A 17089-nucleotide genomic window follows, 5' to 3' on the forward strand; every position below is an offset into this window, starting at 1 on the left:
TCCTCTATCCCCAGCAATTTTATACTTAGCATTCATGCGTTCTATGTTGTCTTTAGTAGTCTCATGCAATTTTAATATCAATTCAGCACGTTGTGTAGCATCCAAATCATTTTGCACCGAAGATGGTAAAGGCAATAAATCAATAGGTGCACGTGGAACAAAACCATACACAATCTCAAAAGGGCACATCTTAGTGGTAGAATGCAGCGAACGATTGTAAGCAAATTCAATATGAGGCAAACACTCTTCCCACAATTTTAAGTTCTTCTTCAAAACAGCCTGCAGCATAGTAGATAATGTTCTATTTACTACTTCAGTTTGTCCATCAGTTTGGGGATGACATGTAGTAATAAACAGCAATTTAGTCCCCAACTTAGCCCATAAACATCTCCAAAAGTGGCTAAGAAATTTAGTATCACGATCAGAAACAATAGTATTTGGCACACCATGTAAACGCACAATTTCGCGAAAGAACAAATCAGCAACATGTGTAGCATCATCAGTTTTGTGACATGGAATAAAGTGTGCCATCTTAGAAAACCTATCCACAACAACAAAGATACTATCCCTCCCCTTCTGTGTACGAGGCAAACCCAAAACGAAATCCATAGAAATATCCTCCCAAGGTACACTAGGAACAGGAAGAGGCATATATAAACCATGTGGATTAAGTCGAGACTTAGCTTTTTGACATGTAGTGCAGCGTGCCACAAATCTCTCAACATCTCGACGCATACGTGGCCAAAAGAAGTGTGCAGCAAGTACATCCTCCGTCTTCTTCACACCAAAGTGACCCATCAATCCTCCTCCATGCGCCTCCTGCAACAACAAAAGACGAACGGAACTATCTGGGATGCATAGTTTGTTAGCACGGAACACAAATCCATCATTGAGGACGAATTTGTTCCATGTTCTACCATCTTTACAATTCAGCAACACATCTTTAAAATCAGCATCATGCAAGTATTGTTCCTTAATGGTTTCTAATCCAAAAATCTTGAAGTCAAGTTGAGATAGCATAGTATAACGGCGCGACAAAGCATTAGCAATAACATTATCTTTACCCTTTTTGTGTGTGATAACATAAGGAAAAGACTCAATAAACTCAACCCACTTTTCATGACGGCGATTCAACTTAGCTTGACTACGAATATGCTTCAAAGATTCATGATCAGAATGTATAACAAATTCTTTAGGCCATAAATAATGTTGCCAAGTTTGTAATGTCCGAACCAGCGCATATAATTCTTTATCATAAGTAGAATAGTTCAGACTAGGCCCACTCAATTTCTCACTAAAATATGCAACAGGTTTGCCCTCTTCTAATAACACACCTCCTAAACCAATTCCACTAGCATCACATTCAAGCTCAAAAGTCTTATTGAAATCAGGAAGTTGGAGTAATGGAGCATGTGTTAACTTATCTTTCAGTATCATGAAGGCGTCTTGTTGTGCATCGCCCCACACAAAGGGCACATCCTTCTTTGTAAGCTCATTCAGCGGCGCAGCAATGGATCCAAAATCTTTCACAAAGCGCCTATAGAAACCAGCGAGGCCAAGAAAACTCCTCACTTGTGTGATCGTCTTTGGCTGCGGCCAACTCTCAATTGCCTCAATCTTGGCTGGATCAACTTCATTTCCCTGCGCAGTAACAACATAGCCAAGAAACGCAACTCGATTGGTGCAAAAGGTGCACTTCTCAAGATTACCGTACAAACGTGCATCACGTAAAGCATTGAAAACAACACGTAAATGATCCAAATGTTCCTCCAAAGATTTGCTATAAATCAGAATATCATCAAAGTATACCACCACAAAACGTCCAATAAAAGCACGTAAAACTTCGTTCATCAGTCTCATGAAAGTACTAGGTGCATTAGTTAAACCAAAAGGCATTACTAACCACTCATATAAACCGAACTTAGTTTTAAATGCCGTTTTCCATTCATCTCCTAATTGCATACGAATCTGGTGGTAACCACTACGCAAATCAACTTTAGAGAACATAATAGAACCACTCAATTCATCAAGCATATCATCTAAACGAGGTATAGGATGACGGTAACGAATGGTAATATTATTAATAGATCTACAATCAGTACACAGGCGTGAAGAACCATCCTTCTTAGGTACCAAGATAATAGGAACAGCACATGGGCTAAGAGACTCACGAATGTAACCTTTATCTTGGAGAACCTGATTTTGTCGCTGAATCTCTTTGGTCTCCAGGATTGGTACGGTATGGCGCACGGTTGGGCAGCGAAGCACCTGGAATCAAGTCAATCTGGTGTTCTATCCCACGAATAGGTGGTAGTCCAGGTGGTACATCTTGTGGGAATACATCAATGAACTCCTGCAAAAGGTTAGCAACCGCAGGTGGCAAAGAAGGAGGCATATCCTCAAATGAAAACAAAACTTCTTTGCAAATAATAGCATAGCATTGAGTAGTGTTCACATCAAGTTCAGCAATATCAGATTTGCTAGCAATCAAACAAGGATTTTTCAAACGAATTTCAGTAGCATGGTTTGAATCAGATTTAGTATTAGTCTTATGTGACACAGAATCTGCAGCAACAATCTGATTCTCACTCTTAAGTTTCTCCTCGTTTTTTACTCTACTAGCTCTAGCAAGATCATCTTTTAGTATTTGTTCAGGAGTCATAGGTTTGAGACCAATTTTCTTTCCATCATGCATAAGAGAATACTGATTAGTTTTACCATTATGAACAGATTCTCTATCAAATTGGCAAGGTCTACCAAGTAACAAAGAACAAGCTTGCATAGGTACAACATCACAATCCACAAAATCAGAATATGTACCAATAGTAAAATGCACACGTGTAGTTCTTGTTACCTTGAGCTTCCGAGAGCTCTCAAACCATTGAATGTAATATGGATGTGTGCGCTGTCTTGTAGGAAGAGAAAGCTTCTCCACCATGTCAACGCTAGCCAGATTATTGCAGCTCCCTCCATCAATGATGATCCTTATAGCTCGCTCTTTGACAACGCCTCTTGTTTGGAACAGATTGTGGCGTTGATCTTGCTCAGCTTTGCTCAATTGCACGCTCAACACACGTTGTGCAACTAAGCTCCTGTACTGATCAGCAGTGTCAGCTTCCATTACCTCCATCTCTCTCTCAGAATCAGAATTAGCACCATCACGTGCAGCAATAAGGGCCAATGTATCTTCATCAAAGTCACTTGCAGAATCATATTCGCCATCTTCACGCACCAACATCACATGCTTGGTTCTGCATTCTCTCTCGATGTGTCCAAAATCCAAGCATTTGCGACATTGTATGTCGCGCGTCTTCCCCGTGGAGGCCATCGAAGATGAACTCCGAGGAGGACCAGCAGATGGTGGTGAAGTAGCAGCCAGTGGTGCTCGTGATGCAGGTGCGGTGTACTTGGAGGTAGACGGTGCTGGTGTAGCCCCACGAGATTGTGGCGCTGATTGTCGCGTAGTCCATGACGATGTACGACCTGCAGAAACATTAGCTTTTCTCCATGGTGGTTGACGATCCTGCACTTCACGTTCAGCTTTGCAAGCAAGATGAAACAAGCGAGTAATAGTGTTGTACTCCTTATAATCTAAAATATGCTGAATCTCTTTATTCAAACCACCAAAGAAACGTGCAAGCATAGCCTCATTATCCTCTACAATACCACAGCGAATCATGCCAGTTTGCAATTCTTGATAATAGTCTTCTACAGAATTTTTTCCTTGTTCTAAGCGAGACAATTTCTTTAGCAAATCACGTTGATAATGTGGAGGAACAAAACGAGTACGCATAGCAAGTTTTAAACCAACCCAAGTAGTAGGAATATTAGCATGGTGTACTCTACAATGCTCAGACCACCAAATAGATGCAAAATCTGTGAACTCACAAGTAGCAGCACTAACACGCAAATGATCAGGATAGCGTAAACATGCAAAGCGTTGCTCTACTTCCAATTCCCATGTAAGATATGCATCAGGATTATATCTACTTGATACGCGTAGATGCACACGTCCGTTGGGAACCCCAAGTGGAAGGTATGATGCGTATAGAAGCAAGTTTCCCTCAGTATGAAACCAAGGTTTAATCGAACCAGTAGGAGACAAGAAGCACGTTGAAGGTTGATGGTGGCGAAATGTGATGCGGCGCAACAACAGGGATTCCGGCGCCAACGTGGAACCTGCACAACACAACCCAAGTACTTTGCCCCAACGAAACAGTGAGGTTGTCAATCTCACCGGCTTGCTGTAACAAAGGATTAACCGTATTGTGTGGAAGATGATTGTTTGCAAGAAAACAGTAAAACAAGTATTGCAGTAGATTGTATGCTATGTAAAGAATAGGACCGGGATCCACAGTTCACTAGAGGTATCTCTCCCATAAGATAAAAGCATGTTGGGTGAACAAATTACAGTCGGGCAATTGACAAATAGAGAAGAGCATAACAATGCATATACATGATATGATAAATATAGTGAGATTTAATCCGGGCATTACGACAAAGTACATAGACCGCCATCCAACTGCATCTATGCCTAAAAAGTCCACCTTCAGGTTATCATCCGAACCCCATTCAGTATTAAGTTGCAAAGCAACAGACAATTGCATTAAGTATGGTGCGTAATGTAATCGACAACTACATCCTTAGACATAGAATCAATGTTTTATCCCTAGTGGCAACAGCACATCACAACCTTAGAACTTTCTGTCACTGTCCCAGGTGTCAATGAAGGCATGAACCCACTATCGAGCATAAATACTCCCTCTTGGAGTTAAGAGTAAAAACTTGGCCAGAGCCTCTACTAATAACGGAGAGCATGCAAGATCATAAACAACACATAAACAATAGATTGATAATCACTATAACATAGTATTCTCTATCCACCGGATCCCGACAAACACAACATATAGTATTACAGATAGATGATCTTGATCATGTTAGGCAGCTCACAAGATCCAACAATGAAGCACAATTAGGAGAAGACGACCATCTAGCTACTGCTATGGACCCATAGTCCAGGGGTGAACTACTCACTCATCACTCCGGAGGCGATCATGGCGATGAAGAGTCCTCCGGGAGATGAATCCCCTCTCCGGCAGGGTGCCGGAGGCGATCTCCTGAATCCCCCGAGATGGGATTCGCGGCGGCGGCGTCTCTGGAAGGTTTTCCGTATCGTGGCTCTCGGTACTGGGGGTTTCGCGACGGAGGCTATAAGTAGGCGAAAGGGCAGGTCAAGAGGCGGCACGAGGGGCCCAGGGGGCAGGGCCGCGCGGCCAGGGCCTGGGCCGCGCCGCCCTGTCATCTGGCCACCTCGTGGCCCCACTTCGACTCCCCTTCGGTCTTCTGGAAGCTTCGTGCAAAAATAGGACCCTGGGCGGTGATTTCGTCCAATTCCGAGATATTTCCTTACTAGGATTTCTGAAACCAAAAACAGCAGAAAACAGCAACTGGCTCTTCGGCATCTTGTTAATAGGTTAATTCCAGAAAATGCGTAAATACGACATATAATGTGCATAAAACATGTAGGTATCATCAATAAAGTAGCATGGAACATAAGAAATTATCGATACATTGGAGACGTATCACCATCCCCAAGCTTAGTTCTGCTCGTCCCGAGCAGGTAAAACGATAACAAAGATAATTTCTGAAGTGACATGCCATCATAATCTTGATCATACTATTTGTAAACATATGTAATGAATGCAGCGATCAAAACAATGGTAATGACATGAGTAAACAAGTGAATCATATAGCAAAGACTTTTCATGAATAGTACTTCAAGACAAGCATCAATAAGTCTTGCATAAGAGTTAACTCATAAAGCAATAAATCAAAGTAAAGGTATTGAAGCAACACAAAGGAAGATTAAGTTTCAGCGGTTGCTTTCAACTTATAACATGTATATCTCATGGATAGTGTCAACATAAAGTAATATAACAAGTGCAATATGCAAGTATGTAGGAATCAATGCACAGTTCACACAAGTGTTTGGTTCTTAAGGTGGAGAGAGATAGGTGAACTGACTCAACAATAAAAGTAAAAGAATGGTCCTTCAAAGAGGAAAGCATCGATTGTTGTATTTGTGCTAGAGATTTTATTTTGAAAACATGAAACAATTTTGTCAACGGTAGTAATAAAGCATATGAGTTATGTAAATTATATCTTACAAGTTGCAAGCCTCATGCATAGTATACTAATAGTGCCCGCACCTTGTCCTACTTAGCTTGGACTACCGGATCTTTGCAATGCCATGTTTCAACCAAGTGTCACAAAGGGGTACCTCCATGCCGCCTGTACAAAGGTCTAAGGAGAAAGCTCGCATTTTGGATTTCTCGCTTTTAATTATTCTCAACTTAGACATCCATACCGGGACAACATGGACAACAGATAATGGACTCCTCTTAAATGCATAAGCATGTAGCAACAATTATTATTCTCATATGAGATTGAGGATATATGTCCAAAACTGAAACTTCAACCATGATTCATGGCTTTAGTTAGCGGCCCAATGTTCTTCTCTAACAATATGCATGCTCCAATCATTAAGGTGATAGATCCTTCAGACAAGACGGACATGCATAGCAACTCACATGATATTCAACAATAGTTGATGGCGTTCCCCAGAAGCATGGTTATCGCACAACAAGCAACTTAATAAAAGATAAAGTGCATACGTACATATTCAATACTACGATAGTTTTTAAGGCTATTTTGTCCCATGAGCTATATATTGCAAAGGTGAATGATGGAATTTTAAAGGTAGCACTCAAGCAATTTACTTTGGAATGGCGGAGAAATACCATGTAGTAGGTAGGTATAGTGGACACAAATGGCATAGTGGTTGGCTCAAGGATTTTGGATGCATGAGAAGTATTCCCTCTCGATACAAGGTTTAGGCTAGCAAGGTTATTTGAAGCAAACTCAAGGATGAACCGGTGCAGCAAAACTCACATAAAAGACATATTGTAAACATTATAAGACTCTACACCGTCTTCCTTGTTGTTCAAAACTCAATACTAGATATTATCTAGACCTTAGAGAGACCAAATATGCAAACCAAATTTTAGCAAGCTCTATGTATTTCTTCATTAATGGGTGCAAAGTATATGATGCAAGAGCTTAAACATGAGCACAACAATTGCTAAGTATCACATTATCCAAGACATTTTATAATTACTACATGTAGCATTTTCCAATTCCAACCATATAACAATTTAACGAAGAAGAAACTTCGCCTTGAACATTATGAGTAAAGCCTAAGGACATATTTGTCCATATGCAACAGCGGAGCGTGTCTCTCTCCCACAAAGTGAATGCTAGGATCCATTTCATTCAAACAAAAACAAAAACAAAAACAAACCGACGCTCCAAGTAAAGAACACAAGATGTGACTGAATAAAAATATAGTTTCAGGGGAGGAACCTGATGATGTTGTCGATGAAGAAGGGGATGCCTTGGGCATCCCCAAGCTTAGACGCTTGAGTCTTCTTAGAATATGCAGGGATGAACCACGGGGGCATCCCCAAGCTTAGAGCTTTCACTCCTCTTGATCATAGTATATCATACTCCTCTCTTGACCCTTGAAAACTTCCTTCACACCAAACTTCAAGCAAACTCATTAGAGGGTGAGTGCACAATTAATAATTCACACATTCAGAGGTGACACAAACATTCTTTTCACTTCTGGACATTGCATAAAGCTACTGGACATTAATGGATCAAAGAAATTCATCCAACATAGCAAAAGAGGCAATGCTAAATAAAAGGCAGAATCTGTCAAAAACAGAACAGTCCGTAAAGACGAATTTTAAAATGGCACCAGACTTGCTCAAATGGAAAAACTCAAAACTAATGAAAGTTGCGTACATATCTGAGGATCACGCTCGTAAATTGGCAGATTTTTTCGAATTTTCTACAGAGACTTGTGCCCAAATTCGTGACAGACAGCAATGCTATTTCTGCGCAGCGATCCCAAATATAACATCAACTTTGACATAAAACTTTACTTGGCACAAAAACATGATAAGGAGAGGTTGCTACAGTAGTAAACAACTTCCAAGACTCAACAAAACAAAAAAGTGCTGTAGTAAAAATATGGGTTGTCTCCCATAAGCGCTTTTCTTTAACGCCTTTCAGCTAGGCGCAGAAAGTGCAAATCAAGTAACATCGAGAGTAGAAGCATCAACATTATTATTTTTCATGCAAACACAACTTGTTGCAGAGGGTACTTTAGGTGCTCCATTATCTAAATTTTCTATGGTGGTGCTAGGGGTTTTAGCAATTTTAGGCCTATAATAATTCTTTTGTTTAGGCACTTTAGAGACATACATAAATTTTTGCTCTTTACCCACATAAGCTTTCTCATTATACTTGAGAGAAGAAAAGGTTGAACCCAAGGTTCCCATAGCTTTTTCAAGTTCATCAATCCTATTGGTTTGATTATCGTGAACAACACAAGTTCCTAGGACACTAATTCTTTCATCAATTCCTCCTAGGGATTTATCAAGTTCATCAGTTTTATCCAATAACATTTCCAATTTAGTTTCAATACTTGGAAAATTTTTCTCTATGGTTTCCAATTTTTTCATAACATCCTCAAGAGAGATTTCAATTTTAACTTCATTAACAGGTGGTATTCCAACTAGACTCTCAATGATGCAACTAGCTTCTAAGGCGGGAGTACCTAGGAAATTACCTCCCGAAAGAGCATCAAGAACATACCTATTCCAACTAGATAAACCAACATAAAAGTTCCTAAGAAGGATAGTGGTGGAGTGTTTCTTAATGCACCTATGATGAGCATTACAAATTCTGTACCAAGCATCTTTAAAACTTTCTCCACCTTGTTGCTTAAAAGAACGAACTTCAACTTCAGGATTACTCATTTTAGTAGCAATAAAGTAAACTAGGCAAACAAAGTAAAGACAAGTAACTAATTTTTTGTGTGTTTTTGATATAGAGAGCAAGACAGTAAATAAAGTAAAACTAGCAACTAATTTTTTTGTGTTTTGTTTAGGTGCAGCAAACAAAGTAGTAAATAAAATAAAGCAAGACAAAAACAAAGTAAAGAGATTGAGAAGTGGAGACTCCCCTTGCAGCGTGTCTTGATCTCCCCGGCAACGGCGCCAGAAATTTAGCTTGATACGCGTAGATGCACATGTCCGTTGGGAACCCCAAGTGGAAGGTATGATGCGTATAGAAGCAAGTTTCCCTCAGTATGAAACCAAAGTTTAATCGAACCAGTAGGAGCCAAGAAGCACGTTGAAGGTTGATGGTGGCGAAATGTGATGCGGCGCAACAACAGGGATTCCGGCGCCAACGTGGAACCTGCACAACACAACCCAAGTACTTTGCCCCAACGAAACAGTGAGGTTGTCAATCTCACCGGCTTGCTGTAACAAAGGATTAACCGTATTGTGTGGAAGATGATTGTTTGCAAGAAAACAGTAAAACAAGTATTGCAGTAGATTGTATGCTATGTAAAGAATAGGACCGGGATCCACAGTTCACTAGAGGTATCTCTCCCATAAGATAAAAGCATGTTGGGTGAACAAATTACAGTCGGGCAATTGACAAATAGAGAAGAGCATAACAATGCATATACATGATATGATAAATATAGTGAGATTTAATCCGGGCATTACGACAAAGTACATAGACCGCCATCCAACTGCATCTACGCCTAAAAAGTCCACCTTCAGGTTATCATCCGAACCCCATTCAGTATTAAGTTGCAAAGCAACAGACAATTGCATTAAGTATGGTGCGTAATGTAATCGACAACTACATCCTTAGACATAGAATCAATGTTTTATCCCTAGTGGCAACAAGACATCACAACCTTAGAACTTTCTCACCGTCCTGTGTCAATGAAGGCATGAACCCACTATCGAGCATAAATACTCCCTCTTGGAGTTAAGAGTAAAAACTTGGCCAGAGCCTCTACTAATAACGGAGAGCATGCAAGATCATAAACAACACATAAACAATAGATTGATAATCACCATAACATAGTATTCTACATCCATCGGATCCCGACAAACACAACATATAGTATTACAGATAGATGATCTTGATCATGTTAGGCAGCTCACAAGATCCAACAATGAAGCACAATTAGGAGAAGACGACCATCTAGCTACTGCTATGGACCCATAGTCCAAGGGTGAACTACTCACTCATCACTCTGGAGGCGATCATGGCGATGAAGAGTCCTCCGGGAGATGAATCCCCTCTCCGGCAGGGTGCCGGAGGCGATCTCCTGAATCCCCCGAGATGGGATTCGCGGCGGCGACGTCTCTGGAAGGTTTTCCGTATCGTGGCTCTCGGTACTGGGGGTTTCGCGACGGAGGCTATAAGTAGGCGAAAGGGCAGGTCAAGAGGCGGCACGAGGGGCCCAGGGGGCAGGGCCGCGCGGCCAGGGCCTGGGCCGCGCCGCCCTGTCATCTGGCCACCTCGTGGCCCCACTTCGACTCCCCTTCGGTCTTCTGGAAGCTTCGTGCAAAAATAGGACCCTGGGCGGTGATTTCGTCCAATTCCGAGAATATTTCCTTACTAGGATTTCTGAAACCAAAAACAGCAGAAAACATCAACTGGCTCTTCGGCATCTTGTTAATAGGTTAGTTCCAGAAAATGCGTAAATACGACATATAATGTGCATAAAACATGTAGGTATCATCAATAAAGTAGCATGGAACATAAGAAATTATCGATACGTTGGAGACGTATCACTACCCTCAAATGGCGGAATATTTAATTTAAGTTTAGCAACATGATCATCGTCATGTACCGGCCGTGGAGGTGGGCGAGCGTTGCGGTTCAGTTGTCGTGGACGACCAGGTGCAGGTTGTTGGACCTCCTCGTCATCCAGCATGTTCTCATCTACATGCTCGTCCTCGTTCCCTCCATAATCCTCGTATCCTTCATCAGAAGGCGCGTCAGGTGCGGCGGCAGCAGCAGGAGCGGTACCCACCGGAACGTCTGCACGAGGAACGCGGCGTGCGCGGCGTTGCACGTTAGCGCGAGGCGGCGGTAATCGAGTCAACAACTCCTGGAACTTGGCGTCGAGCTTGGAGTTGAAGGCTGCCTCGAGGCCATCGATCTTGTCCAGCGCGTCGGTGAGTTTGGCGTCAACATCACCGAGGCGCCCATCCACGTCGGTTGCATGCCCGCCCAAAAGATGGGTGAAGTGAGCATGCATCTCTGCATTATTCATCTTATCCGGGTCAACGTTCGCCGAATCTGTGCCTGTCATGGTTAGTATGCAACAAGCAACAATGTATATGCCTACTGATGCGGGGTGGCCTTCGGACACCTCCTCACCAAGACCGACAAGTCCCCCAAGTGGACCAATGACAAGGGCTCGAGTTAAAGCCCTACATGATAAGGTGAATTCGCTCCTCTCTACCTCTAACTTTGACACCCCTTTGGATGGCTTGCTACTTCATGCAAATACACTATGTTCAATCAGGTACATCGGTCAAGACACAAGCCATGGAGTCCAAGCCAATGGAGAGAGAGCTGGAAATGATGAAGATGGAGCTCCAGCGCACAGGCCGGAACTTCCGCCCTCCAGGACCGGAACTTCCGGCCAGATTCCTCCCAGATGCTGCCAAGATGTCGTCCAGCGCCCAGAGAAGTGGAACCAGCCGGAACTTCCGCCCCCAGGGACCGGAACTTCCGCCCACCCGGAACTTCCGCCCAAGTTCCGCCCAAGCTCCGAAAGTCTGTCAAAACGCCCCTGGATGTTACTGCAAGGAAATGGGCTAATTTCGGAACTTGACCGGAACTTGGCCGGAACTTCCGGCCGGGCCGGAACTTCCGCCTTCCAGGACCGGAACTTCCGCCCCTGACCGGAACTTCCGCCCAAGTCGGCCGGAACTTCCGCCACCGCGAACTTCAGCACAGCACTATTTTTCAGCGTGTAACTTACCCATTCGCCTACCCGACTATAAATAGCCTAGTTGGCTCAGATCTGAGATTAGACTTGTTTAGAACTCAAACCTAACTTTGAGCTTAGTCTCCCTTGGGTATCATCCCTCTGTAATCAAGGCCATCCTTGTCGTTGATTTGTGAATTGCTAGGTGAGATTCTAGTGCAAGGCACTCTCTCTCCCTTACCAATCCCCTTCTCTCCAACACCAATCTCTCTCCGGGAATTCTGCCGCGTGCCTCTTCCTTGGAGATTCTATTGGCGTGATCTACCGAGTCACGGGGGTAAGTATCGGGTGTATCGGGTTGGTGTGCGTGCGTGAGTACCGTGTTCATCGTGTTCTTCGTGTTCCTCACGTCCTCCCACCTTTTCCCCTTGATCCTTGGGTTGAATCGCGAGATCGGGCCACATCCGGGATCTCAGATCTCATCATATGGTATCAGCAGCCTTTGGTTACCGCAATTTTGACCCTCCACCCACCCGATTTCGTTTCTAGAAAATTTTCCAAAAAATAGCCCAAATTGCTTTTGGACCGATCTGTGATTTGGTTGAGTTTTGAGTGGTTTTGATCCAATAGAAACTTGTTTTGGGTGTTGATCTACAATTCCCCACCTTCCCACAGCTTCTAGTACCAATTTTTCCCACGAATTCGAAGATTTTCGGCCCGGATTTCCGCCCAAATCGACGAACAGCTCGCAGATCTGATTGCGACCGGAAGTTCCGCCCCGGAGGACCGGAAGTTCCGCCCCCGGACCGGAAGTTCCGCCCCTCAGGACCGGAACTTCCGCCTGGCCGAAATTTTCACAGCTAACTTCGTTTTTCGTTTTGGCACTAACCCCTTGTGTTTGGACTTCGTAGTGTGTGCCATTTCAGCTAACATAAAGCTTCCGCAACATCATCTACGACGACGGCACCCCGAGGATCCAAGCGGTTCATTTGACACCTCCACCATAGCAAGTTCAAGCTCGTCGACCACCGTCATCACGTGGTATAACTTGCACCTAACTTGTAGCCTTAGCTTCCTTTGCGTACCTTTCCTATCGAGAGTGGCTTTCTAGTGTTGCGAAGCATTGCGCAAGCGTCCCGACCGTGAGGGTGTGCGTGTGTTGAGCAAAGCTACGAAGCAAGCTCGTGTGAAAAGATAGGCAAAAGAAGTGTGACATACTTACATAGATAGTGAGAAAAAGAAAAAGAAAAAGAAAAAGAAAAAGAAAAAAGAGTGTGAGTGACACCTATACACAAAAGAGTCCAAAGCTTATAAGCAAAAGAGAGAAAAGAGAAGAGAGGCGTCTTGCGCAAATCTTGTTGCTTCTCATTTTTGCAACCAAGCCACGGTCTCTCTTGCGTTAGCGTGACACCGAGCTAGTAGTCTTCGTTAGGACCAATTTTGTTCGTGCTCATTTTCCGTCGCGCTAACCCCATTTTGTCCCACGTGTGTGTTCCACATTGTGTATGCCTTTTGTGATCACCACTTTTGACTTGTGACTTTTGCATCTTACCCACTTTTAACAACATACTCGATTTTGGATTTCGTCTTTTGGCTTTCCACCATCCACACCTAACACCATATTTGCTAGCTTTTGCGTGTGCCTTTGTGTGTGTCCCGATACACTTGGTCTTACTTTGGTCTTGGTTGATTGCCTCAATACTATCTTACCAAGGTAAGAGTGCGAGGTAGTCTCCTTCCACTAACATCCACAACATAGTTCTTGTCTTTCCATCATGGATAGGAACGGAGAGGAGCCAAGGGATGGAGAAGTCCTCCGCAACACCGAGAGGTTGGCCACCCAACACAATCTATGGGTGCAACGCCAAGAGTTCAAGGAGCAACTTACCTTGTTCGAGACTCGCATCGACGAACAATATGAAGAGGTGGCTCACAACTTCGCTCAAGTGAACCAAGATATGAATCTTCTTCGTGAAGCTACGGACAACTTGCATGGCCAAGTGACGGCCAATGATGCAAACATGGAGAGGCGCATGGATAGCCTCGAGCGCGCCATCTCCAACTTGGGACGTCGACATCGCCACCGCTCTACTTCTTCATCGTCATCAACCTCATCATACGGTGACTACTCCCATGATCGCCATTCCTCATCAAGCTCCGACTCAAGGCATGGAGATCATCATCGCTCTCGTCGACCGCACGCTCGTCATGATGATTCTCGCTCCAACTCAAGGCGCGGAGAGTTCCATCGCCATGCTCGTCCTCATGAACGTCCGCAACAAGAACAAGCTCTTCACCAAGATCGTCATCAAGCGGCTCGCCATGCCCACCATGGGCATGACGACCAACCCCAAGACAACGTCCTCCACAACATGGACCCGACACCTTATCGTCAAGCCCATGTGGATGCTCAAGACCAAGGTCATCAAGATCCACCAAGGCGTGACCTCCGGAACCATCCTCGCCATGACCAAAGGGGCCGAGGGCAACCACAACATGATCAAGATGAGAGGGCCAAATTGGGCAACGCCAACAACCTCGCCAAGACCCGCAACAACATCCTCAACATGAGCCAAGTGAAGCTAGTGTTCACCTCAACCGCCAACCCAATGCTATGGTTGGTCGTGGAAGACCTCCTCTACCACCTCAAGTCGCAAGAGATGAAGGCATCCGTCCTCGCCGAAGGAACATGGAAGATGAAGATAATATGTATGGAAAGCTCAAGTTCAACATGCCCAAGTTCAAGGGTGAAGACGATGCCGAGGCCTACCTTTCATGGGCACTCAAGGTTGACAAGATCTTCCGCATACACAACTACTCCGGTGCCAAGAAAGTAGCCATGGCCTCCCTCGAGTTTGAAGATTATGCCAACACTTGGTGGGAACAAGTTGTCACTCTTAGGGAAGAAAAGGGTGATCCTCCAATTGATACTTGGGAAGACATGAAGGAGGAGATGGAAGCTCGCTTTGTCCCTAAACACTACAAGACCGATCTCTTCAACAAGCTACAAAAGTTGAAGCAAGGCACCAAGACCGTTGAGGAATTCTTCAAGGAGATGGAGTTGACTATGATGCGAGCAAACATCCAAGAGTCCGAGAACCAAACCATCGCTAGGTTCTTCAATGGCCTCAACTACCCCATCAAGAGGATTGTGGAGTTCCAACAATACTCCAACATGGTTGAGTTGGTTCACCAAGCTTCCAAGGCCGAGCGTCAAGTGAATGAGGACATCAAGTACTCGAAGTCCAAGCAATACTTCGCCTCCAAGCTTGCCACATCAACTCCTACAACAAGTGTCAAGCCAACCGCATCCTCTACACCTTCCAAGCAACCTTCCATACAAAGTCGCATGAAGCAAACGGTATCCTCCACCGCCTCCTCTAAGGCCTATACGGGACCCTCCAATGTCACTTGCTTCAAGTGTGGCACCCAAGGCCACAAATCCTTTGAGTGCAAGAACACCAAGGTCATGATCACTATGGAGAATGGTGACATAGAGACTCTAAGTGAAGGTGAATATGAAGCCCTAGTGCAAGCCGCCGTTGCTAATGAGGAAGACTATGATGAAGAAAGTGGAGAAGACCCTGTCTTATGCACACATGATCCAAGCCCTTGTCTTGTGGTCACTCGAGTGCTCACCACTCAACCCCAAGCTATGGAAGACCAAAGATGCAACATCTTCCAAACGCGTGCCGGCATTGGTGGCAAGTCAATCAAGGTCATCATCGACGGTGGGAGTTGCCACAACTTGGCAAGCACCGAGCTATGTGAGAAGCTCAACCTTACGCTTCGCAAACATCCTCATCCATACCATGTCCAATGGTTGAGTGACAAGGGCAATGTCAAGATTCAACACACCGTCACCGTCAACTTCAAGATAGGACCCTATGAAGACACCGTCGAGTGTGACGTGGTGCCTATGACCGTGTGCCACATGTTACTTGGCCGCCCATGGCAATTTGACAAGAAGGCCATACATGATGGTTTCTCCAATGCATACACCTTCAAGGTCAAGGACAAGAAATTCGAGCTTCGCCCAATGACTCCTAGCCAAATCATCGCCGACAATGCGAAGGCTTTAGCGAGGGCACAACACCACATCCACCATAGTGAGTTGAGAGGAGAGGGAGCTACCCACCAAAAAGAGAGTGAGCGCCACCACCAACATATGAGTGAGAGAAAGAGTGTCCTCCTAGCCACCAAAAGCGAGTGGAGAGAAGTGAAAGACAACCCATCCACCACCATACACTACGTGCTCATTTGCAAGGGCCTCTCGTCGGAGACTTAACGACTTAACCAACATTCTTCGTCTTTGTTGTCTCTTTTGAAGGAGTTCCAAGACGTCTTCCCCGACGAGTTACCTCATGGACTACCACCGCTTCGGGGCATCGAGCATCGCATCGACCTCATACCCGGCGCTCCACTACCAAACCGCGCCGCTTACCGCACCAACCCCGAAGATACCAAGGAGATCCAACGCCAAATACAAGACCTCCTCGCTAAAGGGTACGTCCGAGAAAGCCTTAGCCCTTGTGCCGTTCCCGTCATTCTTGTGCCTAAACCGGATGAGACGCAACGGATGTGTATGGATTGCCGCCCTATCAATGCCATTACCGTCCGTTATCGCTATCCCATTCCGCGCTTAGATGACATGCTTGATGAATTGAGTGGTGCCACCATTTTCTCTAAGATTGATTTGCGTAGTGGCTACCACCAAATTCGCATGGCAATTGGTGATGAATGGAAGACGGCATTCAAGACCAAGCTTGGTCTCTATGAATGGCTCGTCATGCCATTTGGTCTTTCCAATGCTCCTTCCACTTTCATGCGTCTTATGAATCACATTTTGCGTCTTCTCATTGGCAAGAGCGTGGTTGTTTACTTTGATGATATCCTCATCTATAGCAAAAATCTCGAGGACCATGTTCAACATGTGAGAGAAGTCTTATGCATCTTGCGCCACGAGAAGCTCTTTGCCAACTTACCAAAGTGCCATTTCGCTCAAAACAAATTGGTTTTTCTTGGTTTTGTGGTTTCCGCCAACGGGATTGAAGTTGATTCTTCCAAAGTTGAGGCCATCCACAATTGGCCCACTCCCACAAATGTTGGCCAAGTTCGAAGCTTCCATGGACTTGCCGGATTTTACCGCCGCTTTGTGAAAGATTTCAGCACCATTGCTTGCCCTTTAAACGAGCTTACAAAAAAGAATGT

The 17089-nt window shown here is 44.5% G+C and overlaps 1 protein-coding gene across 1 annotated transcript in view; it reads right to left on the bottom strand.

Annotated features, from left to right (window-relative positions):
- LOC139831546 (uncharacterized) overlaps positions 1-17089 on the bottom strand; it is a 112128-nt gene that overhangs the window by 43879 nt on the left and 51160 nt on the right. Inside the window, exon 2 of the mRNA XM_071820841.1 lies at positions 2245-3986. Within this exon, the coding sequence (XP_071676942.1) occupies positions 2245-3986 (1742 nt within the window). The remainder of the gene's footprint in view (positions 1-2244; positions 3987-17089) is intronic.

This window comes from Lolium perenne, chromosome 5 (assembly GCF_019359855.2).
Source record: "Lolium perenne isolate Kyuss_39 chromosome 5, Kyuss_2.0, whole genome shotgun sequence".
In the NCBI taxonomy this organism is placed as follows: Eukaryota; Viridiplantae; Streptophyta; class Magnoliopsida; order Poales; family Poaceae; genus Lolium; species Lolium perenne.